Genomic DNA, 25696 nt, shown 5'->3' with positions numbered 1-25696 from the left:
CCATTAGTTTAAATCCTTGAGGGGCACAGCATCATATGGATTCTGTGTCCAACGGCCTTAGCAGGAAGGTTGCTTGGGAATTTGGCCCGAACCATGCCACTGTTTCCTTTCCCCAGATCACCCTGGTTTTGTTTGGTTTGTCACCAGGAGTCACTGTGTTGTTTTTTTACTTTGTACACATAAGAACATCTTTTGCCCAAGTAGAACTTGGCTTCATCTCTGGCATAAACAGAAATATGGAACGCTTCACGAATTTGCATGTCATCTTGCACAGGGGCTATGCTAATCTTCTCTGTATCGTTCCGATTTTAGGATATGTGCTGCCAAAGTGAGCACTTGAGAACGAGTTTTATCAGCACACAGAAATGCAATGGTTGAGCAGTGACTGAATCGTAAGAAGTTATGAAGTTGGAAAAATCTTAATCTTTTGACCACATAAAATCATGAGATGCCTAGGTAGCTCTTGTGTTGTGAAATTCTATGAAACACATCAACTAAGCCTAAATGAGGTGGGACTATATGTCGGGACTGTGGTCTTAACAAATGTAGCAGAACTCACATTCGTAGGCGTAAAATTTAGACATTTCAAATCTAAGTGGCTTAGACGTAGTCATCTTAAGTGTCTAAGCCATGGCTCGAGAGAGCTTGTGGGATTGCTTTTAAAACTGGCGAATTTCACTGGGTAAGCGCATGTTTTGAGCAATGTCTTCCTGGCATAAGCCTGTGGTCCTCTGTGTGGACATGTCTACAGGCAGCATTCATGTGGATGAATGAGTTCTGGTGGGATTTTAAGGAACTAGATTTTGCCTTCATGGAACCTGTATCCTTTTACAGAGTGTCTTTGGTAGAACATGCTCTGCAAAGTTGGTGGCAATGATACCCCCATCCCAAACGCCCTTCTTCAACATGACCTTGCCATTCCTCCATCAAGAGGTAGAATCATATTTCTTCCCCTTGAATCTGGGCTGGCCTTGGGAACTTGCTCCACCAACAGCATGTGGCAGAAGTCATTTTTGGAACTTCAAGTCGAGTTCGTCAGCAGTCTGGGTTTCTGAGGAAGCTTGCTCTTGGGATACTTCTCTCAGAATCCAGATGCCATGACATGAGAAAATCAAGCCACGTGGCCATGTGTGGGTGTTTAGATCACCAGCTCCCACTGACCTCCCAGCCAGAGGCCAGCAACAACTGCCATCTCCCTGTGTACTGCATCCTAGACATCCAGCCCAGTCAAACCTCAGATGATAACAGTCTCAGTGGACACTAGACGACACTCAACCATGTGAGGGAACCCAGAGAGAACTGACCAGCTGGGTCAAAGTTCCCCAGAACTTTGGGGAAATTAATAATCATTGCTTCAAGGGAGCAAATGTTGCAGTGGTTTGTTACACAGCAATAGATACCCGGGTCAGTATCTGAGATCTAAAAAAACAGATTTTTCTTACCGAGCAAATTCAATGCCAAATGCCGTCCGCGTTTCTGTTCCTCCTCTCTGCTCAATGTGGCTGGCAGCTTCCACTACATCCTTCACAGACCTGTAGTCATTGAGGTGAAACTCATGGACCACATCTTCTCCATACTGCACGACTCCAACCTGCATGGCAGAGGAGAGCGTGAAGGAACGTCTTGGCCCCTGAAAATTAGACCTCTGGTGGCAAGAGTCCCCAGGAATGATCTTCCCTTGTCATGATTCGGGAGTGAGAGATCACCCTTCCCAAGATGTCACCACAGCCCAGGGGAAGCAGCTTTTGCATTATTCCAGGAATAAACAGATGGTTCAGTGGGACGAGTTGGGGCCACAAACAGAGTAAGGGCATCTTGTGATCTAAGGAGAGGCCTGACTGACTGATCACACGTCTTCTTCGGAAGAAAACAGTCGGCACAGCATGGATGTCTAAGTTAGCAGGAGCAGTGTGGGTGGAGGGCCTTGGTGTTGTTTCCAAACTCTAAAATCAAGATTCTTTAAAACTGGAAGGAAGGGCTGGGATTGTGGCTCAGTGGTAGAGCGCTTGCCTAGCATGTGCAAGGCCCTGGGTTAGATCCTCAGCACCACATAAAAATAAATAAATTAAATAAAGGTATTGTGTCCAACTATAACTAAAAAATAAATATTAAAAAAAAATGGAAGGGAAGAGGCTCTTGCATCCCCAAGGATAATAAAATATAGGCAACATTAGTAGCTCAGAAATAAAAAAAACCCAAACCCTTAATGACCTATAGTAGGGATTAAATGATAAACGTTGCCGTTGGATGGCCCACTGAGTTTACTTGGCACAAGTCCCCTTCAAATGCTGGACGTTCTCTCGGATGCCCTAAGAGCTATTTTCTCAGTGGCGGGGAACCCTGACTCCATGAGAAATTCCACTTCCTCTTCAACAGCTCTACTTGTAAAAAATAATTTTTTAGAGTGACTTGCCATCTACCATCTTGAAACTTTTATCCATTGATCCTCATTTAGTCAAAATAATAGGAATGAATACCCTATCTTGAGCCAGACGTGATGGCTATTACCTCCTTCTGGTCTTCTCTCCAAAACCAATCCTAATGTTCCTGCCCTTGCTCTGCAGGGTTCTGGGGCCTGCTCAGCCCTCCAACCCTCCTGCTCAGAACGTCTTTGTAGGTGGGGACTACCCAGAAGTCAGTATTTTGCCTATGAGTGTGGCCTCCCCAAACTGTCCCTTGATGTGCTCACTAGGGATTGGCATCCTAGGCTGCAGGGACCCAGTGCTGGCTGGCCAAGGTTTCCTGTGCACTTCCTTAGGGCATGTGAAGATGCTCTTTGACACCCCTGGGCAGCTGGGTCAGTGGGCTCAGCGGGGAGATCCTGTTGAGAGGAGGAAAGAGCCCCAGAGACTCACCTGGATCTGCCCTGGACCAATGTAAAACTTCTTCAGGATATTAATGAGAAAGTGCTGGACCTCCACCCAGGGGTAGATGCTGTTGGAGCCATCCAGGACAATGACGATGTCCATGTAGGTCTGGCACCCTGGGAAGTGAGGACAGGGTCATGGCTAGCCAAGGAACCAGTGTCTGCACCTCTCTGATTTTCCGGATGATTGTTCAGAGGATGACAGAAGAATTGACTGCTACCTGTGTGTCATTCCCTGGACTGAGGAGCACCTTGGGCTCAGCACGTTTGGGGAACATGAATGACGAGTCTGGGGTTTCCTGGCTCTGTTCTACCACTCTGTGGGCTGTTTGATCAAAACAAAAAAGAAGCCTGGACCGTCTCTGCTCTTGATTAGGAGCTGACCAGTGCCAATTGGTCAAAGCTTCCAAGGCAGGTGGCTCTGTCCATATGAGGGCCTCTTGTCATTTGCTTCACTATAACAGGCCTCTGGCTTTTACCACTGGCAGCCCGAATGAGAGGATTTCACGTTTAGGGAGGAGCTAAGAATCTGGATTCTGACACCAGGTGATTTTGACTCCTGGCCTCACCACTCACTAGCTGTGTGACCTGTGGATAGTCATGTAACCTCTCAGCATCAGTTTTCTCTGCACTGAAAGAGGCATGAAAATAAATAGCAGTTGCCACAAGGAACTAGCAAGATTCTTCTAAAGGGTTGGGCACAAAGCTCAAGAAATCTTAGTTGATTCTATTTTTATTTATTTTTTAAAAGTAAATCACTGAGTTAATGTGGCAGTGACCTCATCTGGTCAAGCTCTTGGCCTTTACTCTACCTCTGAACATAAATCTTGCTTTATATTTTTTCATATTAATACCAAGTTAAAGGGGATAATAAAAATTAACAAAAAAAATGAATCAGACGTGGGCACTGTAACAAATATTCAAAAAAAGACTTAAAATCTAAGCACTGTTTGCTGATGGTCAGGGTTACTTTGGAAGATAGCATACATGATGTATCTGGGCATCTGCTTATTTCACGGTGGACCTTTCACACTGTTAGAAGGTCTTCCTTAACCATGCTGGGAGCCTGTCCTGTGTTAGACATTCCCCGCATCCTTGCATAGTGAAAGTGTCCCGTGGAACTCCGTGTTCCCGGGTAGAGGAAGGTGGTGGCTTTCAGCCCAGGTGCTTGTTGGGGCTTTGTGTTTGATGGAGCACTTGGGAAATGTTGGGTGACTGGGAGGCTCAAACACCTTGCCACTGGCTTGCTGTGTACGGCTGGCAGTGACCTGACACTTCTGGCCTGACTAAGCCAGATAGAGTTGTCTTTTTCCAGTTTGTTTTAGCTCAACACTTTTGGACTGAGCACCTGATATGCCAGAACTCTGCCCGGCGTTGGCAGCCATGGAGGGAGACTAGACCAAATGACTTGATTTGGAGGAGTTTACGATCTCCTGGGAGGGATTAGGTTTCTTTTATTTTTAAACTATCTTTATTATTAGAATGCAATTTTTATCACTGATTTCTTTCTTACAATTTCAATTTTTTAAAAAAAGACACCTTGGGAAGAATGCGGCTTTTGGTCTGCGGTTCCTGAACGACTTGGCTGAATACTCTCTTGGGGAGTTCCCCTGCCCTCCTCTCTCCACGCATACCAGGGCCTATCCTACACCTACTGGGTTGCAGTCTACACAGGATGGCCTGGCGTCTGTATTTGATCAGCTGTCAGGACACTGCTGGCTGGCTGGGCCATGAGGCCTCTGCTAGAGGAAGTTTAGGGAGGCTGGAATGGTCAAATTTCCATTTGCAGAGAACAGTGGCTCTAGGGACATGATGTTCCCAGTGGAAACCCGTGTGCCTGATGTGGGCCTCTTCCTGTGCTCTGGCACTGCCTTTCCTGCCCTTTAGTGTCCTCCTCATTGCCCTAAGAGGACTACTCGCCAGCCCCTGTTAGACTGACCCTCCTCCTCCTCCCTCCCCCCGGCCCCATCTTTCCACCCCTGACTGGCCCCATTGTTTGGAGGGAGGCTGCCTGCAAGCCCGAGGTGCTAATCCCCTCACCCTCCATAAAACGGGCAGCAGCTGCTTGGGTGAGGGTGTTTAGCACAGAAGAAACAGTAGGGCTCAGAGCCAAGGCGTCTGGGCTTTCTGGGGTGAGGTCTGAGCACCAATTCCCCAGATTTCTTGGTGGCTGGGGAATGAGGGAAGGTTTGTTTTCCACTAAGCCCTGGGCAGGCTGTGCTGAACTCCCAGAAGCCTGGGAGAACAGATTCAGCATGATTATGCCAAGGACCTTTCTCTACCCCATGGCTCTCCTCCTGCTGGGTGTTACTCAACACCAGGAGCACTATATGCATTGCAGTCTAAGTGAGTGGCACCTGGGGACGGTCTGTGGCACGTGGCGGCCTGGCAACCCCTCTCATGCAAAGGGTCTTCGCAGTGAGGCACCCTTGGTGCCAGGGCTGTCTTCACAACCTTAGTTCTTTCGCTCCCACCATCATACTGTAGGCGGGGGCGCACCAGGAACATGATCCCACAGAGGCCCAACCAAGTGACCTGATCCTAGGTCATCCCAAGGGCTGGGGCAGGGTGGAACTAGAATCCAACCAAATGCTGCTCTGTAGCCAGGATAACAGTGACCAGAGGCCCAAGCCTTCCAAGACTGTTCCCAGCTCAGCCCATCTGTAGATCTGAAGCCACTTACTTTGAAGAGCTGGGGCCACGGTCTTGGAGAACCGGAAATTGGAGTTGACTCGCGAGCACATCCCTGTGGTGTAGTAGGAGCTTCCACACTCATGAGACCAGAGGGGGCTGCAGGCCTGAGAAGTACAGTGTAGGCCCCTGGTCAGTGGGTGAGGCAGAGAGGGCCCGGCCCAACGACCCATGGTCTAGCCCCAACCTCCGTGACCCTGGACAGACATCTTTTCTCAGAGTGTCGTGGTCCCCAGGGATGAGAGGGTCTTTGTTAAGTCTCACCACACTTTCTCTTGCTGCAGTGTGCACCAGCTCCCTTTGTGTCAGGGGTAATGGGGAGCTACCAGTCTTGGAGTCCTCCTTTGTTGTGATTTCAAGACCTCGTTCTCCATTTTGTTATTTAGGGTATGACTCTTCTTCCTCCAACTTGCCCACCCCTCCCACCACATAGGATCTAGGGAAAATCTAGGGACACTTTACAGTCATGGGAGTGGACCCTTCAAGGGTCACTAGGCAAGATCCTTTATCTGCAGAGGCCACCTGATGGTCCTTACTGGGCAATTTTCCAGGACTGGGTCCCAACAACACGCCATGCTCTTACTAGGGAAAGATGGAAAAAGAAAAAAAAAAGGTCTTTGCTATTTCTGTAAAATTTGCAATCAAAAGCATTGATGTCACACCCTCATTGGAGGACTGAAGTGATGAGTCTCTCTCAGAGGTAGGGTTGTTAAAAATGGAAACTCATCTCCATGCCTCCATTTTTGTCCTGCTCTCAGGACACCCCAGGCTAAGTTTTGTGCAGTAATTTCCTTCGGTTTAGGGGAGGAATTGTTCTCCCAAACCATTTCTTTAATTAGTTTTCTTTTTAACCTACATTTAAAGGTTATGATTTATCTGTGTCTTTTGCTGAAACTGCTGTCAATTATTTTGGAATAAAGGAGGGAATAAAGAATGGGAGGATGGATGGGTAGATAGAAAGACGATGGATGAATAGCTGGGTAGATGACCAATGGACGGTGAATGAATGGGTATAATATAGATGGTGGATGGGTGGATGATGGATGGAAGAATGGATGTCTGAATGGAAGGGTGAGTTACTGGACTGAGGCGTAGACAGATGTGTAGATGAATCATTGGGTGGATACATGAGTAGAGGGGTGGATGATTGGCAGGGGTTGGACTGATGAATGAATCAAGGAATGGATGAGTGAACGAGTTAACAAAGAATCGGGAATCTATTTATTTTAATTTCTCTTTATGGTTCTGGGGATTAAACCCAAAGATGCTCTTCCACTGAGCTACATCCCCAGTCCTTTTCATTTTGAGACAGGGTCTCATTACCCAGGTTGGCCTGGAGCTTGCAATTCTCCTGCCTCAGCCTCCTGAGTAGCTGGGGTTACAGGATTGGGCTACCATGTTAGGCTAAAAGCTGCTCCCAGGGAGCTCCAAGCTCCAAGAGGAGTCCTCTTAGACCTCATCCCACCTTGTGAAGTAAGTGAAATCAAATTAGTGAGAGTGTGACAAGGAGCTTCAGGCAGAAAAGGGAGTGGAGACAAAGGCCCTAAAGGATGTGTGTGTGGACGGGGCTGGGGCCCTGCTTTGCCTGTGGTTGGGGATAATGGAGGACCTGCCATGGACGTATATTGAAGCATCCTGATGCCTGGTGCTGCACACCCCAGAGGTCTCATCTGCCGGCAGAAATGGACTGATGGACAAAAAACAGAGAGTGACACGAGCCACCCCCCCCCCCATTTAAAAGTGGGTGGTAACTTGTGTTGAACTTTCTGGGGTAATTTTTTCCTGAAATCTCCTCATGTAGGAACTATCAGGCCCAGAAGGATCCTGTTTGGAGCACCAAGCATCACCCATTATGACAGGGAGCAGGTGCTACCCATCAGTTATGCCACTGAGTTCCCAGACTGTAGTCAGTGCTGGCGTGTGCTCCTGGGGTAGGGGACAGACCCCCAAGATGGCCCACTGATGTCTTCCTGTCCCCAGATCACATGTGTTACTTATTTGCTTCTCTTCCAACCACAGCCAGGAGCAGGAGCTCTGGGCACTGCTGGAGTCCCCAGGGGCCTCACCGGGCTCAGTACACACTAGGTGCTCAAAAAGTTGTCTAAACAAATGAGTGTTTTTGCCACTGCAGCCCAGACACCTTCTTTTCTTTCTTCTTTGCTAGGACCTGTTTGTAAAAACAAAACAGGAACCTCTCCCAGCCTGCCACATTCAATCCCAGATGTCCAGATGGCCTGCCATTCCATATCCCTTCCCTGGGTGGCAGTGCATCTGTGTCTCTTCATTTCTGGTTTCCCTACAGTCTTAGGTGGAGTGACATGTCTTGTTTCTTTCATTGCATGTGGGATTTGGTCTCTGCCCCAGGAAACTGGCTTCCCAAGGAATGGATGGTCCCTGTCAGCCGTTGGTTGTATTTATCCTTGTCCCTTTTCTGGCTGCTCCTCTACCCTGGGTATGCACACAAAGGACTCAATCCTTTTTTCTGCGTGAACTGTCCCCTCCAAACTGACACCTCCCTGGGTGTTTGGGTGTCCCCTCAGACACCCGGAAAGGCAGAAGCCTGTGGAGGGGCTTCCTCCTGCTGGGCCTGGGGTGGTGCGACTGAGGGTGGAGTTGGGTGGGGTGAGCGAGTCTGAGGTGCCGATGGGGTGTGAGGACTTCCAGTCCCCGACCTCTCCCACTCCATGCAGCAGGTCTGGGTGGGCAGGAAGGGCTGGGCAGCACAATGGGGCAGGTGGCTCTTACCAGGAAGCTGTTGTCCTTGGGGTTGGTGGCGAGGCTCAGGCCGAGGCGCATGTTGTCTTTCCGCTCAGACACGTTGGACAGGGTGACCCTTCCTGGGGACGGGGTAGATGCTTAGCCTGCAGCCCCCTCCTGCCCACCCTCCGCCCAGAGCTGCTGCTGGTCCCTGAGGTGCCTGGGTCCCCTTGCTCCCCAGACACAATCTCATTCCTTCCTCACAGGTCCCTGGGAGATGTGCAAACTGAGTCTCAAAGAGGCCAAGCAATAGTTGAAGATCACACAGTAAACCCACGGCAGAGCCTTCCTCCAGTCCAGGCCTTCTCCTCTACCAGTCATCTGACTGGGCCCCAACGTCCCCCTGTGCCCACCCCAAACACACCATGGTGCTCACTGAGGACACGTCCTCTGGGCAGCGTCCCTTCCACCGACACTTGCCAACCCTGGTCCTGCTCTTTCAGGCTCCCTTCTCTGCTCATCTGCCAAAGTGACAGAGGGTGATGGAGAGATTCTCTCTCACAAGGACAACTGGACAGGAGACTTCTGGAGCTTTTGAGAAACTGATGTGACTCCATTTTTTGATAATAAATAACAGCAGCTTCTACCTCAAGGCCTGTCCTAAGGAAGGCGGTGTGACTCTTGTCCTTGGAAAGACCCACAGAGCACTCCTAGGCACATACCCACCCTGCTGAGCTGTTTATCTACAAATAACAGGAGAGATCTTCGGCTCCAGGTGTCCCTGACTCAGTCAGGCTAGGTGGGGACCCATAGCAACCCCCTAGCAGCCACCAATCAGCATGAGACAGGGAAATACCTGGGATGCCAGATGACCCCCCAGTAGTTTATGGTGGTTGATAACATGTTGGGAAACCATGTAGTTCAGCAGTACTCCCCTCGTGGCTTAAGCCAATCAGTTCAAAGGAATCCCCCTCTTATACTAGCCAATCACCCTTATCCAACTTGTTCCCGCCAGTGAATGTGCTAATCAATGTTAAGAGTTGTTGTTTGACAATTGCTAGACTGTGGAACCAAACCAGATGCCCTTCAATAGATGAATGGATAAAAAAAATGTGGCATTTATACACAATGGAGTATTACTCAGCACTAAAAATGACAAAATCATGGAATTTGCAGGGAAATGGATGGCACTAGAGCAGATTATGCTTAGTGAAGCTAGCCAATCCCTAAAAAACAAATACCAAATGTCTTCTTTGATATAATGAGAGCAACTAAGAACAGAGCAGGGAGGAAGAGCAGGAAGAAAAGATTAACATTAAACAGATACATGAGGTGGGATGGAAAGGGAGAGAAAAGGGAAATTGCATGGTAATGGAGGGAGATCCTCATTGTTATACAAAATTACATATAAGAGGTTGTGAGGGGAATGGGAAAATAAACAAGGAGAGAAATGAATTACAGTAGATGGGGTAGAGAGAGAAGATGGGAGGGGAGGGGAGGGGAGATAGTAGAGGACAGGAAAGGTAGCAGAATACAACAGTTACTAATAGGGCATTATGTAAAAATGTAGATGTGTAACCGTCGTGATTCTGCAATCTGTATTTGGGGTAAAATTGGGAGTTCAAAACCCACTTGAATCAAATGTATGAAATATGATATGTCAAGAGCTTTGTAATGTTTTGAACAACCAATAAAAAAAAAAAAGAAAAAAAAAGAGTTGTTGTTTGATTTTCCTGCGGTATGGAGTGATTTGCTGTGTGATGTTGTGACGCATAGAGTATCCCCCCCAAACCTATAAAATCTGACTGAACAAAGGACTGGGACTCACTCCCTGGGACCGCTGCGTTGGGAACGGTTGTAAGTCCAGGCTCAAGCTTGCAATGAAGACTCTTGTGTGATTGCATCGGATTTGGCTCCTGGAGGTCTATTGGGGTCCCACAAATCTGGCATTATACTTTCTAGGTCTTGCAGTCTGTATTTGACTGCCAAGTGGGATACTCAGGGGCAGGGCTATCATCCTGCCAGGTGTAGGCAGAGGGTTGGCTGTTGTGGATTAGAACCACAAACAATTACACCAGTTAGGGTTTTCTGGATCATTCTATCAAGCCACTGAAGGGAAGAAACATGAGCTTGAATCCCCCAGAAGTGGGGTGTGTGTGTGTGTGTGTACTGACAGGAAGAGAGAGGGAGGGGCTGGAGCGTGTCAGTCCTGACCTGCTGCCAGGAGAGACCTCGTGTCTTCCCTGCACGGGGGCTTTGGGACCCTCCACTCAGAATAGTTTGTGTTCTGCTTTGTGGGTGACTGGAGGTATAAAGAGGTGGCCTGGCGCCCAGGGGCACAGGTCAGCAAGGACTGGCAGGGCAGGCCCTGGGGGTGGAGCAGACACGTGACTGCCCTGTGGCCAGAGGGTGGGGGCAGCAAGTTTGTTATTTCTTTCCTTGGGTTTCCCTCGGTTTTCAGCGAGGCTCTTAGGAAATCAAATCCAGCCCCCTTGGCTGTGCTGAGCGACTGGGATTGTCTTCTTTTTTGTCTGTGCAAACAGGCCAGAGAGGAAGTGACAGGAGCAGCCCTGGGGGTCTGAGGGGCCTGGTCCCCCCTGAGCTCTGCACACACCTGCCTGCCTGGGACCTCCTCTTGTCCTGGGGGGTCCCGGTGGCACCCTGGCCATCTTACAGGTAAGGAAGTCAAAGTACGGAAAGTGTCGGGGGCTTCCGCAGGGTCACTCCCTGGTAAATAGAGTGGGGACTTGAGCCCAGCCACAGGGTGTCATGCCCTCAGTTCATTCCCCACCTAACGGCCTCACAGTGGCAGTGGGGACCGCAGAGGAGGCTCCAAGATCTAACCTGGGAAACTCCGGCCCAGCCAGCGAGGAGGAGTCTGCCCTCGGTTTCTGGAGGGGCATCGTCCCCTCCCTGCTGTCTTCTCTCCTTCCTCTGCCCTGGGACTGAAGTCCACGCTGAGGTGGCACTTCCAGGGGCAGAGGGCTTGGGGGAAAGACCCCTTCCTCCTGCTTCTACAAATGGAGAGACGGGTGCCCTCTTCTGCAGGTCTGGGGAAGGTCCCCCGGCAGAAGCCCCTGCCTTCATGGGGTCTGCCTTCCAGCATCACGTCACCTCCTCCACCCTGTCCCTCACTGAAGACCCTGACTTCATCCAGGTGCGGAGGGAGGGCTGCCAAGGGAGAGGCTCGATCACACTGACGTGTGAGTGACTGACAGCCACTGAGCTTTCCCTGGGGACAGAAGAACTCCTGGCTCAGGACAGCCCAGTGCCTGGAGAGGCTGGGGAAACCCAGGGCTCAGCTTGGTTTTCCACGGTGGGATAAACTGGCAGATGGTCTTCCTGCCCTGCATTTTTTTTTTTTTTTCTCAGCGGGAGAGAGAGAACCATCCTTCAAATGAAGACAGTTTTCCTCCGTCCCGACTTACTTTGCTCCTCACTACCTCCTGGGCTTGTGCCCCAGCTCAGAAATGCTTTCCAGGGTTTTATGTCTCTTTCTCCTTCTGGAGGGAAATGGGGTTCACATTGGAAGACAGAGCAATAGGCAGAACAAATGATTAGTTCTGTGCCCATACCCCGCCCGACCCAGGAACTTCTCTCAGTGGCCTGAGTCCTGAGTATAGCGTCCACCTCTCCCACCCCCTCCTTTGCTCCCTCTGCGCCAACTACATACGTGGCCTTTCCTTACATTCTCCAATGGAGCAAAGTCACTCCGACCTCAGGGCCTTTGTACTTGCTCTCCCTCTGTCTGGAATACTTCACCGCCATCTTACTCCTTCTCACTGTCAGGCCTTTGCTCAAATATTACCTGTTGAGAAAGGCCTTCCCTGCCTGACCACTTCCTGGCTTATTGTACAGCACTTATTCCATCTGAAATTATCCTGCTTTGTAATTTGTCTATTCATGCATTGTCCCCTCCCAGTAGGGCCCTTGGCTTCTCATTCCCTGCTGCATCCCAATAACTAACAAGCATAGCACTTGGTACCTATTAATACCTAAGGTAGAGGGGCAGAGGGGCAGAGGGGCCAGGGCTGGAGCTCAGTGGTGGAGCGCTTGACTAGCGTAATTAAAGTCCTGAGTTTAATCCCCAGCTCTAAAAAAAAAAAAGGTTGAGGGGCAGAGTAGACCTGGAACAGATCCTAGGGTTGTTGAATTCACCCTGCCCACTTTACACTTTACATACGAGCAAATCGAGGCTCAGAGAGAGGCTGTGAGCTCCCCGGCCTCATAGCAAACAGCTTGGACAGCTGGAAGGGGAAAGCCCACCTGGGTCCCTTCAGATGACCAGACCGGAGGTCACCAGCCAGGCTCCCTCCCCTCCTCTGCAGAGCTGGGTTCTGAACTTCCCACCCATGGTGCTGACCCAGATGTGGACAGCAGGGGCCTCCAGCACCATATGACAGGCAGCTGGCCGCCCGGGATCTGATTGACTCTTGGGCTTTTCCTCTTGTTCATCTGCTAACTCTCCAGTCCCCGGCAGGTCCTCCTGCAGGCCCTGCTGCCCTCCTGTCCTCCACCCCCAGGGACACCATGGGATGCTCTAGGGCAGAGGCACCTCCTGGAAGAGGAGGATGGGGAGGTCCAGCATCCTGGCTCTGGGGAAGGCCAGTCCTCCGGGGGGAGGCCGAGAGCTGCAGCTTCTCAGCCCACAGGAGACGGGTCCCTTCTGAGGGCAGAGCCATGGCCTGCCTGGTCTGACCTTTAGGAAAAATGGAAGTGCTTTAGTGGATACACACGTGTGCACCCCAGTGGATTTTGAGGGCTCTGGAGACTGTGGCTGCTCCCGGCATCCCCCGTCCTCCTGCTCCAGAGTAGACCTGAGAGCACTTTAGTAGGAAAAGCCTTTGTTCAGAAAGGCAGTGCGGTTCAATGGTCAGCACAGCCAAAGATGGTGGACTGGAGTCCAGGCCCTGCTGCGCACTCACTGGACAACGTGGGACAGGTGCCCTCACTTCAAGTGCTATCGCTCTGTCTTCTGTCCAATAGTTCCATCTCAGATGGGTGTTGAGGGGGTTAAGTGAACCAAAATACCTTAAAAGTGCCCGCACATGGTGCACATTATCTAAGATCCTTGAGTGTCAGCTACTGCTGTTAGTATTTCAAAATCAGAAAGAAGACAGGAAATGGTTTTCTCCTGCTGGGAGAGAAAACTCAAAGAGCCGCAGCCGCGGACGCCAGAGGCCTGGCTTCGAAGCCCATCTGGCCCTGATAAGCCACGTGACTGAGGGGACTTGCTTCCTCCCCAGGCTTTGGCTTCCTCCTCTGTAATATCAGGGCAGTGAGAACAGCCAGGGCCACTCACGGGACAGCTGAGAGGAGCCAGGGGACCGTGAGCATGGACATGCCTCAGAGCTTGCTTCACACTGGACGAGGTGGCCTCTTTGAGAAGACAGCAGCGGCCACACTTACCCAGGTTGAGCTTGGTGCAGTTCCCCTGGATCACTGGACACTTGTACACATCTCCTGTCTTCTGCTGGCCATTGGTTTCCAAAGGGGCGCCCACCACCAGCCTGCAGAGGAAGGGGAGAAAGCAGAGGTGCTGGGGAGGCACTTCTTCCTGGGGGAGGATGGGACCTGGCGGGCAGCGAGGAGGAAAGGCCGGGGCAGGGCGGGGAGGAGGCCTGGAGCAGCAGCCAGGGCCTCAGGCCTGGACCGCAATCCAGCTCCCCTGGGGTCCGGTGCTGAGGTCTGGAGATGCAGAGAGGAAGGCCACACAGGCCCTGCGACAAACAAGAGGGGCAAGTCCCTGCCTAAGGAGTGGGTGCTGGTGGGGCCGGGTGTTCATAGGTGACTAGGAGTTTGTCAAGTGGAGAGGTGGATCGAGGTGGTCGTGCTGCAGAGGAATGATGCTTTTGGAGCCAGAGTCTTGCCCATCTGTCACTATCTGTCACTATCAGCAGGGTCCTTGTTCATCTCACCAGGGAATCTGTCAGCTGAGCTGAGAGAGATTGGGCACATTGCTCAGTGGTCACTGTATCTTTGCTCAGGTGGACAAGGCAGCTGGAAGGTGAAGGGGTGGCCAGGGTGGCCTGCTAATTGGGGCTTCTGCTTGGGCCTTCCCCTTGTGAACTTGTGGGGAGGAAAGGGGTTTGTAGATGGAACAAAGTTAAGGACCTAGAGTTGAGGTCACCCTGGATTATCCAGGTGGCCCCTAAATCCAATGACAGGTGTCTTTATGAGGGACACAGAATAGAAGTACATGAGAAGGCCAAGTGAAGATGGAGGGACATAGCTGGACTGCTGCCACATGCCAAGGGGTGCCTGGAGCCCCCAGAAACTGAAGAACTGAGGAAGGATTCTCCCTGGGGGCCTCAGGAGGCGGGCAGAGGGGCCACTGCTTCGGTTTTGACCTCCAGGTCTGTGAGAGAAGACATTTCTGTTGTTCTCAACCATTTCACTTGTGCACATTTGTTGCAGCAGCCGCAGGAAACAAATGATCTTTGTACATATTTCTAGGGAATAGTGATTAGTCACTTTTTCCTGGCCTGGCTGAGCCCTATAGGCAGGGTCTGGGAGGAGAAGCCTATGACCTTGGGCTGTGGGCTCACCTTTGAGGTCAGGGAGATGTCCACCTTGGACAGCCCCCTCCACTATCATCTCCAGGCCCCAGAAGGCAGCACCATCAGGAAGACCACAGGAGTCCTAGTCTGACCTGAAGCGAAGCCTCCAGCTCATGAGGGTCATCTGGCACACCCAGAGCCCTCCAGGACACAGGTGCCGGCCGGCTCTCTGTTCAGGCCTTAATGGTCAATAGTAACTGGAGAGGGTACTCTTTCCCAGAGGCAGCAGTGCTGTGATGGGATGGCTGCCACACTCACGATGGCCCTGGGAGGCTCCTAGTTCCAGGGGGTGAAGAAGAGATAGGTGGAGTTGGGGACAGAGGGACCAGGGAGTCATTCTGGAGTCCTGTAAACAGTATTCTCTTGGTAGTTGCCTGCTACCCATCACGTGGCCCAAAGAAAAGTCCCTCAGCTGTTTTCTGGCTTAGGATGGTTGAGAGGAGATGCCCACAGGCTCAGGAGCATAGGACGTAAGTAGCTTCTCGTGGTCAGACGCCTTGTGCCCCCACCCCAGCCCAGCTCAGGGCGTGAGGAAAGGAAGCCTGGTCCCAAGGGGAGATCGACAGAACTCTGTTTGAAATTAAGTGTCTGTGAAATAAGAACTGAGGTTTCTCCCCTGGGCAGCCAGATAATGACAGAGTCTAAATATAGCCCCTTATTAAACATGCCTATTTTTGACTGGCAGGAATTAATTGGACCTATAAAATCTGTTTGTCTAGACGACATGATTTTTGGCTTCTTATTTCTGGGAGTGATTGTGTGTGTGGTCAAGGCTGCTTCATTCTTTCCAGAGAGGTGTGGGGGTGGGGAGAGAGAGAGAAAGAGGAGGGGGGAGAGGAGGGGAGGGAGGGGGGAGAGGGAGAGATGGAGAGATGGAGAGATGGAGAGGGAGGGAGGGAGGGAGGGAGGGAGGGAGGGAGGAGAGAGAGAGAGAGAGAGAGAGAGAGAGAGAGAGAGAGAGAGAGAGAGATCCGCCAGTAAAGAAGCTTGAGCCAGCGTGTTGGCCCACGTTATAAGCCCAGTAGACTAAGGCAGGAGGATTGCAAGTTCCAGGGCAGCCTGGGCAATTTAGCCAGTCCCTGTTTCAAAAAATAAAATGGATGGTGTTGTGGCTCAGTGTTAGAGCACCCTGGGTTCAACCCCCAGTACCACTTTACAAAAAAGCAGTCAAGCAAGGGCTCCTCGCTAGCTTCTCCAGCTGCTTCCATCTTTAAGGTCCCCCTGACAGGTGGCTGAGTCCTCCTGAGGGGTGTCTTCTCCTGAAGACTCTGCTGGCTGGTGGTGCTTTTTGAACAGAGTGTCTTCAAGGAGCACCTCAGGGTGTCTCTGGGAGCCTTGGCGTTTCATGTTCTAAATCAGAAAAGCCACTGCTGTCTTCTGGACCAGCCTGGCGAGGGCAGGATCCCCACAGCTCTTCTCTGTAAAGTGGACCTCTGAGGCCCCTGTGCCCTGCTTGGAGGGGCCCCATAGAGGGTGAGGTCCTTGGGCTAGGAGTCCAGGAGCGGAGTCTTCCTCCCAGCCCTGTCCCTAGTTTGCTGAGTGGTCTTGAGAAATCACTGAATTTTTTGACCTTGGTTTTCCTGACTCTGAAGTTGGGTGAGCAATTCCGGTCCCGCCATCCTCCCAGGAAGACTATGGAAAGCCATGGTGTTAGGAGGTATGGGGCTAGCAGGGCCACGTCTGGGAAAGTTACACATCAGACTGGTGGCTTCCTGGAGGAAACGTGTCCTGGCAGTGGCCAAGATGGGACGATCTGGCAGCATATCCACCAAGTCACTGTGACCCCAAGTTTGTAACAGGACAGGGCTTTGTCCTTCTCAAAGAACAAAGGCTGCTCCCAAGTCCCATCTCCATTCTCCCAGACTCATTTCTCTGGGGCTCCTTGGCACTTTCTGGGGGAGCAGGGCAGGGCTTACTCTACCCACAATATAGATGTAGAAACTGAAGCCCCAAGAAAGAGCCGACAGAGGTCCCTCGGATCATTTGCGGCCAGGCTGGGACTGGAGCTCCTGTGAGACAGCTTCCTGCATTGCCCCAAATGTTCCTTTGTTGCGAAGGGAGGCCGGGGTCAGCCCTCCGCCCCATTCAGGGGTGTGGGCATTACGTGTGTCTGTGGGGCTTGAGGTTTGAGGGTATGATTCAGTCTCACTTTGAGGGGATAACTGCTGCAGCGCAGGGAAAATGTCCACGTCACCGCCAAGACCAGCCAAATGGTTCCTGGGGTCTGGCAGCCCCTGCTACCCCCTGTGGCTCAGCCTCATGCAGCCACCGCAGCCCCAGGGCCTGTGGTGCCTCTTGGCGGCTGGACACCCAATCTCTTCTGGCATGGGCACCAGGCAACGCAGCGAACCCTGCAGGTTGCGGTGGGCGTGGGGCCCTGTCCACGGGCTCTGTGCGTGAGTCACGCCTGCGGGCTCTGTGTGCTTCCTGTGAAGGCGCAGGGAGGTGGTGTCGGCTGATGGGGAACTGGCAGTGGCATTTCAGCCTCGGCTCTGCAGCAGGGCCTCACCGAGGGAGGAGGCTCACGGAGGAGGGGGCCACCTGAGGAGGCTGCACATGGCCCCGCCAGGAGCTGGGCTCTGTGGCTCCCAGCAGGACACAGGCTAAGAGAAGGAGCCCCTAGCCTGTGCGGCTCAGGTGAATTCTTCCTATCCTGAGCGCCATCCTTCCAGGCATGTTTGACCGTCAACTTTTAAAATTACAATCTTCTGTCATAAAAAAGAGGTGACATGCACTCCCATGCTATGTGTAAATGTATATGACAATGTCAATGTGCACCTAGCTCAGGTTGGACCAGTTTTATCTGCCAGCTAGAGTGATGCTAGCATTGAGGGCATGTGACTCCAGTAATCCCGGTCAGAGTGAAGCTCAGGACTTGTGCTTAGGACACAGGGGCCACGCTGGTGTTTTTCTCTGGGTGCTGTGGTGGGTAGATGCAAGGCCTGGACTGATGGCAGCCACCCTGTGAGGATGAGGGGTATGAGCTGACACTGAGTGTGGGAGGAGAAGGAACTGGAGACCTGCCGAGATCATAACCCCTTGGATGAGAGTACACTGGAAGTTCACACTGCTGCTCAATGTCAAAGATATAAGGGCAGCAATCACCATTAACTGCGTAAGGGTTTGGATTGGGTTTGCATGTATTATAACTAAAAAATCCTAACTTTTGAGTGGACAAGGGAAAAGAAAACCTACGTAGCTAGAAGTATCTTTAGAAATCCCAGGTATTACCAGGCTGCTCATCCCCCACCCCACCCCACCCTAGGTTCACCCAGCGGGATCACCGACACCAACTACGGGATTTCTCTCTGTTGAACTGAATGTGTAAAACTGTCCCCTGCCCACCGCCCAGCCTCAGGGGAACAGAAGCCCCTTTGTTCTGTGAGCATCCCACTTACAACAGCCACTTGGACAGGGTACCCTGTGCTCCAGATGTTTCTAGTTACCCGGTAACTGGCCGGGAGACTGAGAGCTGGGGAAATTTCCTTGGGCAAACCTTGAACGAGGGCCCAGAGGGCATCCAGGGCCCAGAGCGAGGAAGTGCTGGGTCCCAGACCTCGGGGCTGGTACAGCTGTGCTGCTGCTTGGTGTCCTAACTCTCAAGGGGTGCTTCCTCCAGCCGTGCAGGGTGGAGAGCCGAGGTGGGGCTGGAGCTCCAGGCCCTGCCAGGCCCTTCATCGGTCGTGTCTGGTGAGGCAGGTGTGAGCCCAGTCTTTCCCCAGCAGACCGCAGACACCTGAGGCCACAAACACTGAAGGCCACGGGGTGTTGGGGAAAGACCACCTGCCTCTGCAGTTGGTCCTGAGCTGGGAGGTTGGCAGGGGGCTGCCTAGGAAGGGCAAAGACGTGGGCTTAGCCCCCTTCCTGGATAGTCTCGTGGTCTCCCTGTAAGGCCTGGCTCTCACATTCCGGGAAATTCAGGGATCACTGATGATCCATTTCACTTTAGTGACTCACGTTCTGCGCAGCTCAGAAGCCATGGGTTTTTATGACCAGGACAGCTGTGAGGCTGGCAGGGCGATTGTGCCTGAGGCTCAGGACGGGGCTGTAACCAGCCTGCGGAGGGCCCATCCAGAGCTGGGCTCCACGCGCAGTGCTCTTTCACCCTAGGGAACATCCTGGGGACACTGCCCTCTGCCAAGCCAGCTGGGCCTGGCTCTTCTCCTCTCCCGTCACCTGTGCCTCGCCCAGCCCTTCCCCCGCTGCTCAAACCCACACCAGGCCTTTTGTCCCGTGTCTCTCCTGGCTTCATTTCTCCTTTTCTGAAATCAGATAGGAGCATTGGGGAGGGGGTTTTGCTCGGGCAAGAGCTCCAGGGAACAAAGGAGAGACTATTCCTTGCTCTCTCCCACTCTCTCCATGGAAAATGTAATCTCCTCCAGCCAGTGGGAGCCGGTGGCTAATGCGTTCAAGATGGGGCCAGGCAGCGCTGAGCACAGCAAGCCGGGGCCTGCGCACGGGGGCTTGCGGGCACTGGCTGGGGCTCCTGTGTGCCGGGGGAGCCTGCTGGGGACCGAGGGCCTTGCTGGGCTGGAAGCAGAGCTTCTGCAGGCCTTGGCTCACACACCTGGCAAGGCCTGGAGTGCTGGTGTCGAGAAAAATGGGGACCCTCCATCTGTCAGCACGACTCTCCCTGCTTCTGTAAAACCCTCATCGCGATGGAAATCCTGTGTGAGTGTTTTCAACACACATACGTGATGGTTAATTGTATGTCAACTTGACTAGGCCATAGGGTACCCGGGTCAAACATCATAGGGAATTTCCATGAAAGTCTTTGGTACTAACATTTAAATCTGTAGACTGAGTCCAGCAGATCGCCTGCTCCAAGGTGGGTGGGCCTTGCCCAATCAGTTGAACTTGCGCTAGACTGAAAGGGATTCTGCCCACCTGACTGCAACTGAACTGGGATGTCAGACTTTCCCTGCCTTCACACTTGAATCGAAACAGCTTTCCTGGATCTCAAGGCTGCCAGTCTTTGGAGTGTACTCCACCATCCACAGATGATGGTCTTGCCATCCTCTGAATTCACATGAACTAATTCCTTATAGTAAATCTCTTCCCATACACTTACACAGTTTCTCTGGATTGCTCTTAGGAAATACACATTGTAGTCTTATATTCCAAGGGTGTTCTATGAATCATTTTGTGTGGCTCACAATTCCCACCCTCCTTCATTTGTTGATTCCTGAACATAAAATGAGTCCCCAGTAATGCACCCAGCACTGGCAGGATGGTGACCAGGACACCCTCCCCGGCTTCAGGGGCCCTCCGGGTTGATATAGGGACAGACGGGCAGCGGGTAATTACAACGAGCAGTGGAGGTCACAGAGGCTCCCAGACCAGAGGCATCAGGCCCCTGGGAGGCTGTGGGACAGGCCCCAGCTTGGGCCCCAGCCCAGACCACCATGGAACCCGGACCTGGAGGCAGGCCCAGTGTCTCTGTTCCTGCAGCCCTCTAGAGACGCTGAGGCACACTTGAGCCTGAAAAGCGTGGGTGGGCGCACTCGGGGACGTGGCCACGGTGGCCCATGCTGGGCCCAAGGCCCTGAATTCCCACCTCTCTCCACGCTTCTGAGGCCCTTAGCACCTCACTGCTGAGTGCTTCTCCGCCCCACTTTCACCCTGCGCCCAGACGGGGCCTTCTCTGTCATACCTCAGGTCCAAGGAGGACTTTCTACCTCCTGTCACTCCCACGTCACCGCCCGCCTCACCTCAGCACTGGGCCCAGCTGCTGGGTTCTCCACATGCTCTTCATCTGGGCAGCAAGGAGCCAGGACCCTGCCCGTCAGGTTGCTCCTACAGGCAACCCCACTCCACAGCAGCACCGGGCACTCAGTAGGGCCTTCAGTAGAGCTGTCGTGTGACGAGCCAGTCATCTGGCTTAGAGGTGACTGTAACCCCACAGTCTGAAGTTTGGGACCATGGGGAACTTTTGTCCCAACCCCTGGGGACCCATCTGGAAGAGTGGAGCAGGCTCTAGTGGAAGAACCAAAGAGGCCACACTGAGGCCTGAAACAAAGCTGGGGACTGCCCTGGGCCTCAGTGTCCTCATCTGCCAAATGGGGCTGCTTACCCTCTGGTGTTCCGAAGGGTAGTGGTTCCTAGCCTGGCTGGTCATCAGAATTGATCCCCCAGAGAGTGACAAATGCAAGTTCCCCTGCCTGCCTCCAGAGGGTTCTGACCCTCTGGAGGGACAGGAGCCCCTCTGTTGGGGGGTGGAGCAATTCTGAACTCCCTCAGGGCTCTGACTCCAGCTCTGTCCTCTGTTGTCCTGAAGTGGTCCTCTGTTGGTTTTATTTATTCATTTTTCAATATTTCTCTTGGTCAGAAGGAAACGTATAAGAAATACCTACATCCATTAACTGGTTCCAACATTTTAAAAGCAGGGTTCCATTATTTTCCGATTATAAAGGTGATCACGTTTGCTGTTCAGCATTCATGCTGCAGATCTGTGCACAGTCAAACCAGAAAGTCTCTGCCTGGCCTTCCCCGCCAGCCCATCAGAAACCGCCACGAGCAGCACGGGGTGGGGACGATCATCCTGACGATGTGGAGGACAGGAAATCTGGAATCATGCTACAGCCATAGCTCCAAAACACACTTTCCTCAATTGGTTATTATTTTGGGGGGTTACTGGGGATTGAACCCAGGGGCACTTGGCCACTGAGCCCCATCCCCAGCCCTATTTTGTACTTTATTTAGAGACAGGGTCTCACTGAATTGCTCAGAGCCTCACTTTTGCTGAAGCTGGCTTTGAACACGCGATCCTCCTGCCTCAGCCTCCCAAGCTGCTGGGATGACAGGCGTGTGTCAGTGTGCCCGGCCCACTTTGTTATTTTTCACAAGGACACCTTTTCGCATCAGTTTATGTCAATGACACCCTGTGACAAGGCCCCTGCTGTGGACCGCACTCCAATCTTTCTGGGGCTGCGTCTCTTCTGAGGGGGTGAGGGGTCCTAACAGTTGAGGACCCCCAATAGCCCAGGCCTGCTTCCCAGCTCTGCTCAGGCCTCCTCACGGGGTCTTTCTAATGGCAGATCACACACAGACAGTGCCAGTCAAGGAGTGGCTGTTTGCCGGGGTGAGGACAGAGCGAGGAGTGTCCACAGTGCAAGGTCCCTTAGTCAGAGAGAGGCAGGGAAGGACAGAGGGGACTTATGGGCTGGAACGGCCTTTGCAGCCCCAGGTATCAGGAGGGGCCAGTCTGAGACATCACACAGCCCCGCCTGCTTCAGAGAGGTGCCTGGTGTCTACTTTAAACCACTGTCCTGTTGACGGGGACTCCGATGTTTCCGGCCTTTCCCTATTGACAGCTGTTTAAGGGACCTCAAGACATCCTTCTGTAACACAAGCCTTTCATCATCGCAGATCAGTGAAAACGCTCCCCGGCACCATTAGCTGTGTGCAGCCCAAGACTCGCGGGTACAGAGCCCACGCACAGTGGGTACTCCAAGGGCCGGGCCTTGTGTCTCGGGTACACCCCTGTTGACAAGCGTCGTCGATGTCACTGACATTGATTTCACAAGCCTGGCTCTCTGGTTTGCTCCTGGCAGCTTTGGGGTCCACCTCAGCTTACAGCCATTTCCCCTAAACTGCAGAAGTACTGAGGACAGAAGAGGGAAGAGTGAGGGGGGCATCGCACAGCCTGTCCTCGTCCAGGTGGACAGAAGCACCTGACCCTCTGCTATGAGGAACGGAAGGCGCCACCTTGTGCCATCTTGTCAAAGGGGATCACCCACTCTGCGCCTCTCCCCATGCCAGCCTCGTGTCCATTCTCAACAGGCCCCCGCTGGCCTCTGTGCATGAATCCCCTCATCCCAGACTTTCTGATGGAACCTGCCCCTCGGAGCCTCTTCCTCCAGGAAGCTTTCCTTGATCTCTCCCCCGAAAGCTCCCTCAGTTCCCCCGATGATGCTTTGTTTGAGCCTCTTGTGTCTTTTCTCTCTCGTGTCTTTTCTCTCCTGTTGATAATTTGCCTCCAGAGAGCAGCAAGACCTTGACCCACATTGACTCTGCCTCAGTGTTGGTCAAGGCACTTTGGACACAGTCAAGGCTCAATGGTTGTTTGTTGAGTGAATAAGTGAGCCCACGGATGGGCAGGCTGTTCCCTCTGCAGTGACAAGCGTGTCTTCACTTTGCTTCTTGGGGAGCAGCCAGGAGCAGAGCTCGGGTAAGCACTCCGGGTCCCCTTCGCAGATGGCTCCTGTCCTTGGTGTACTCTGGGACCACTCTCCCAGGGAGGTGTCCTTGGTCCGTTCTCCCCAAAGGGGCTGAGCGAGCAGGGTAACCTCCCCCCTTCTCTTTTTGACATGCCCCATAAATGCTCCTGGACTTTCCAGGTCACGCTCAGAGGGTTTTTCCTTTCAGTGTTATGACAGCCCTCCCCTCTGAAAACGGAACGGAAACGCAGCAGTTTGCACAGATGTTTCTCAGTGAAATATGCAGTTTAACTTCTTGGAGTGTGTGGGTCTATGGCTCCCTAGCTGTTGTGTGGTAGCGGGGAAAGGGCCTCAGCTCCCCTGCCCTCCGCCCCAGGCAGGTGTTGCCTTGGGTTACTGGTGAGAGTGTGACTGGGGTGCACACCCAGGCTCCCTCCATCATCCCACGACCAGGGGTGGCTGGGCAGCGAGGGCCATCCCTACTGGACGGAGAAAGAGAGTGGGGCCCGGGAATGCCAGGATTTCCCCAGACCGCACCCTCAGCTGAGGTACACCCGGGACCCTCGTTGTCCCCACTGTGTCCAGGGCTCTTCCCACCAACCACATGCACCTGGGTTGTGCAGAAGGAGGAGAAGGCCCGGAGACCAAAAGGACACTCCTTGGTTCCCGGCCTTTTGATGTGTTTGTGGTTGACTCTGATCTATTCCAGATGAGGTGAATGACCTGGGCTGAGTCACCTGCCCTCCTGGGCCTCAATTTCCGCTTCTCTAAATGAAGGACTTGGACAGAATCATCCAAGCAATGGCCACAAGGGCTTCCTGTGTGCCCGGTGCTGTGACGGTGCAGAGGTGTGAAGCACGGTCCTCGCCCTCCGTCTGGGGAGCGCGGAGGGACCTGTGTCCACGGATGGCGGGGTGTGGAGAATGACGCTATCAAGGGCCCAGGAGGAGAGCCCCTGGCTCAGCCACCAGGGAGGTCTGCATGATGCTGGGGAAGAAGGGCTGGGCCCAGGGAGGGAGGCGGCTCTGAGTCCAGAGGGTGCCAGGGCCTGTGTGTCATTTTGAAGGTGAAGACTGTGCCTGGGCAGGCCCAGAGGGTTGGACAAGTCCCTGCCTCCACAGAGTGTGGCAGCGCATCCTGTGCCACTCCTCCGGGCCCCTCTCCTCAGCCCACATGCCTTTCCTGGCCCCTCACTTGTCCAGAGAACTCTGAAGTAGCTGAGGGTGGACAGACGGTGAGGGACCTACATGTGCTGACAATGCTCCCCCGCATTACCCCGACCTGCTGGCTAGGGCCTCTAGCCTCCTGCCACTGGTCACTCCTTTGGATTTAGGCACTGAAGGTCCCTTTCAAGGACAGGAGGAACTGAGCCGCAAATCTGTGAGTGCTCACAGACCTCTCACAAAGGATGAGGCCAGTGGTTCCAGCCCGGGCTGGGCTTAGACTTAGCTGGGGATGTTTAAAAACAGATCCCGGGAGCACCTCTATTCTGGTTTCTTTTCTTTTCTTCATTACTGGGGATTAAACCTGGGGACACTTTACCCTGCAGCCACATCCCCAGCCCCTTTTATTTTTATTTCAAGACAGGATCTCACTCGGTTACTGAGGCTAGACTTGAACTTGATCTTCCTGCCTCAGACTCCCAAGTCACAGGGGTTCCAGGTGTGCATCACCACACCTCGTTGCTGTGGTGAATCTTAAGCTGGACGGAGATACCTTTCTTCTATACTAGTTTTCACAGGTCATCTGTCCAGCAGCCAGCTTTGGGAGCCCCCGGATGACTAGACTTTGGAATAATGGAGAACCTGGCTGTCTGGGGATGGGGACAGGATGCTCCATCAAGAAATAGGGATGGGTTAGCCCAGGGGTAGAGCCTAACATGTGTGAGGCCCTGGGTTTGATCCCTAGCACCAAAAAGGAGAAAAGCTAATGATCACTGGGACATGCATTCATATTTTCAAAACACTTTATATGAGTAAGCAAATAAATGGATGCATAAATGAATATTTAGAGGAAGTTGATTTCATCCAGGTGTTAGGGGCTTCCCCTGATGTTGAAGTACTTATTCCTCATAGCGCCCCACCACAGGGAGATGGCATTCCCATTTCAAGGCTAACTCCCTGGCTGGCCGAGGGGCAGCTTCTGGGCCTTCCCTTCCTCCCTGCTCCTACCCCCGGGGGGCAGACGGGCTGCAGGAGGGCAGAGAACACGGAAGCCAGCTCCATACTGCACCAGGGAATCCCGATCATGCAGACACCTTCAAAGCCCTCTCCCTCTGGTTCAAAGCTCAGATTTCCTTTCTCCTTCTCCCCCTGGATTATGACAACGGTTATTCTCCCAGGATTGCTCTCATTTTGAGAAGCCATATGGAAACAGAAGGGCTTCAGCCACTGGAGAGTGTGGTCTGTCATTTTGGGAAATGTCCTTCTCCTGGGTTAGAGCCGTGGGCTCAGCAGTGGGGAGGTGCAGTGGAAACAGAGCGAGCTGTCTGGGGACAGGCCACCACTCGCCACCTCCCTCCCTGCCTGTCTGGCTTCGTCTTGGCTCAGCCTCTCCATGGACCTCAGATCTTACGTAAGGGTGTCCAGATTTGGGCTTCCCTGAGACCAGCGTAAGTCCCATCTAGACTTCTAGAATCATCCTCTTCCTTTCTTCCTCTTCTCCTGTGGGCCTGAGCCACACACCAAAGATGCAAAACTGAATAGAGGCCAAGACCACGGGGG

At 52.8% G+C, this 25696-nt stretch overlaps 1 protein-coding gene and 1 non-coding gene across 2 annotated transcripts in view; both read right to left on the bottom strand.

The window, feature by feature from the left end:
- Positions 1-25696, bottom strand: part of Itga11 (integrin subunit alpha 11) — a 116147-nt gene that overhangs the window by 49091 nt on the left and 41360 nt on the right. The window contains exons 3-7 of the mRNA XM_015480488.2: positions 13664-13764; positions 8303-8394; positions 5550-5664; positions 2856-2983; positions 1443-1591 (exon numbers count right to left, since the gene is read on the bottom strand). Of these exons, the coding sequence (XP_015335974.1) occupies positions 1443-1591; positions 2856-2983; positions 5550-5664; positions 8303-8394; positions 13664-13764 (585 nt within the window). The remainder of the gene's footprint in view (positions 1-1442; positions 1592-2855; positions 2984-5549; positions 5665-8302; positions 8395-13663; positions 13765-25696) is intronic.
- LOC125613454 lies at positions 231-336 on the bottom strand. Its single transcript, XR_007344021.1, has one exon. It is a non-coding gene; the product is annotated as a U6 spliceosomal RNA (small nuclear RNA).

Source organism: Marmota marmota, unplaced genomic scaffold, assembly GCF_001458135.2.
Source record: "Marmota marmota marmota unplaced genomic scaffold, marMar, whole genome shotgun sequence".
Taxonomy (NCBI): Eukaryota; Metazoa; Chordata; class Mammalia; order Rodentia; family Sciuridae; genus Marmota; species Marmota marmota.
This window is presented reverse-complemented; position numbering and strand designations above follow the sequence as displayed.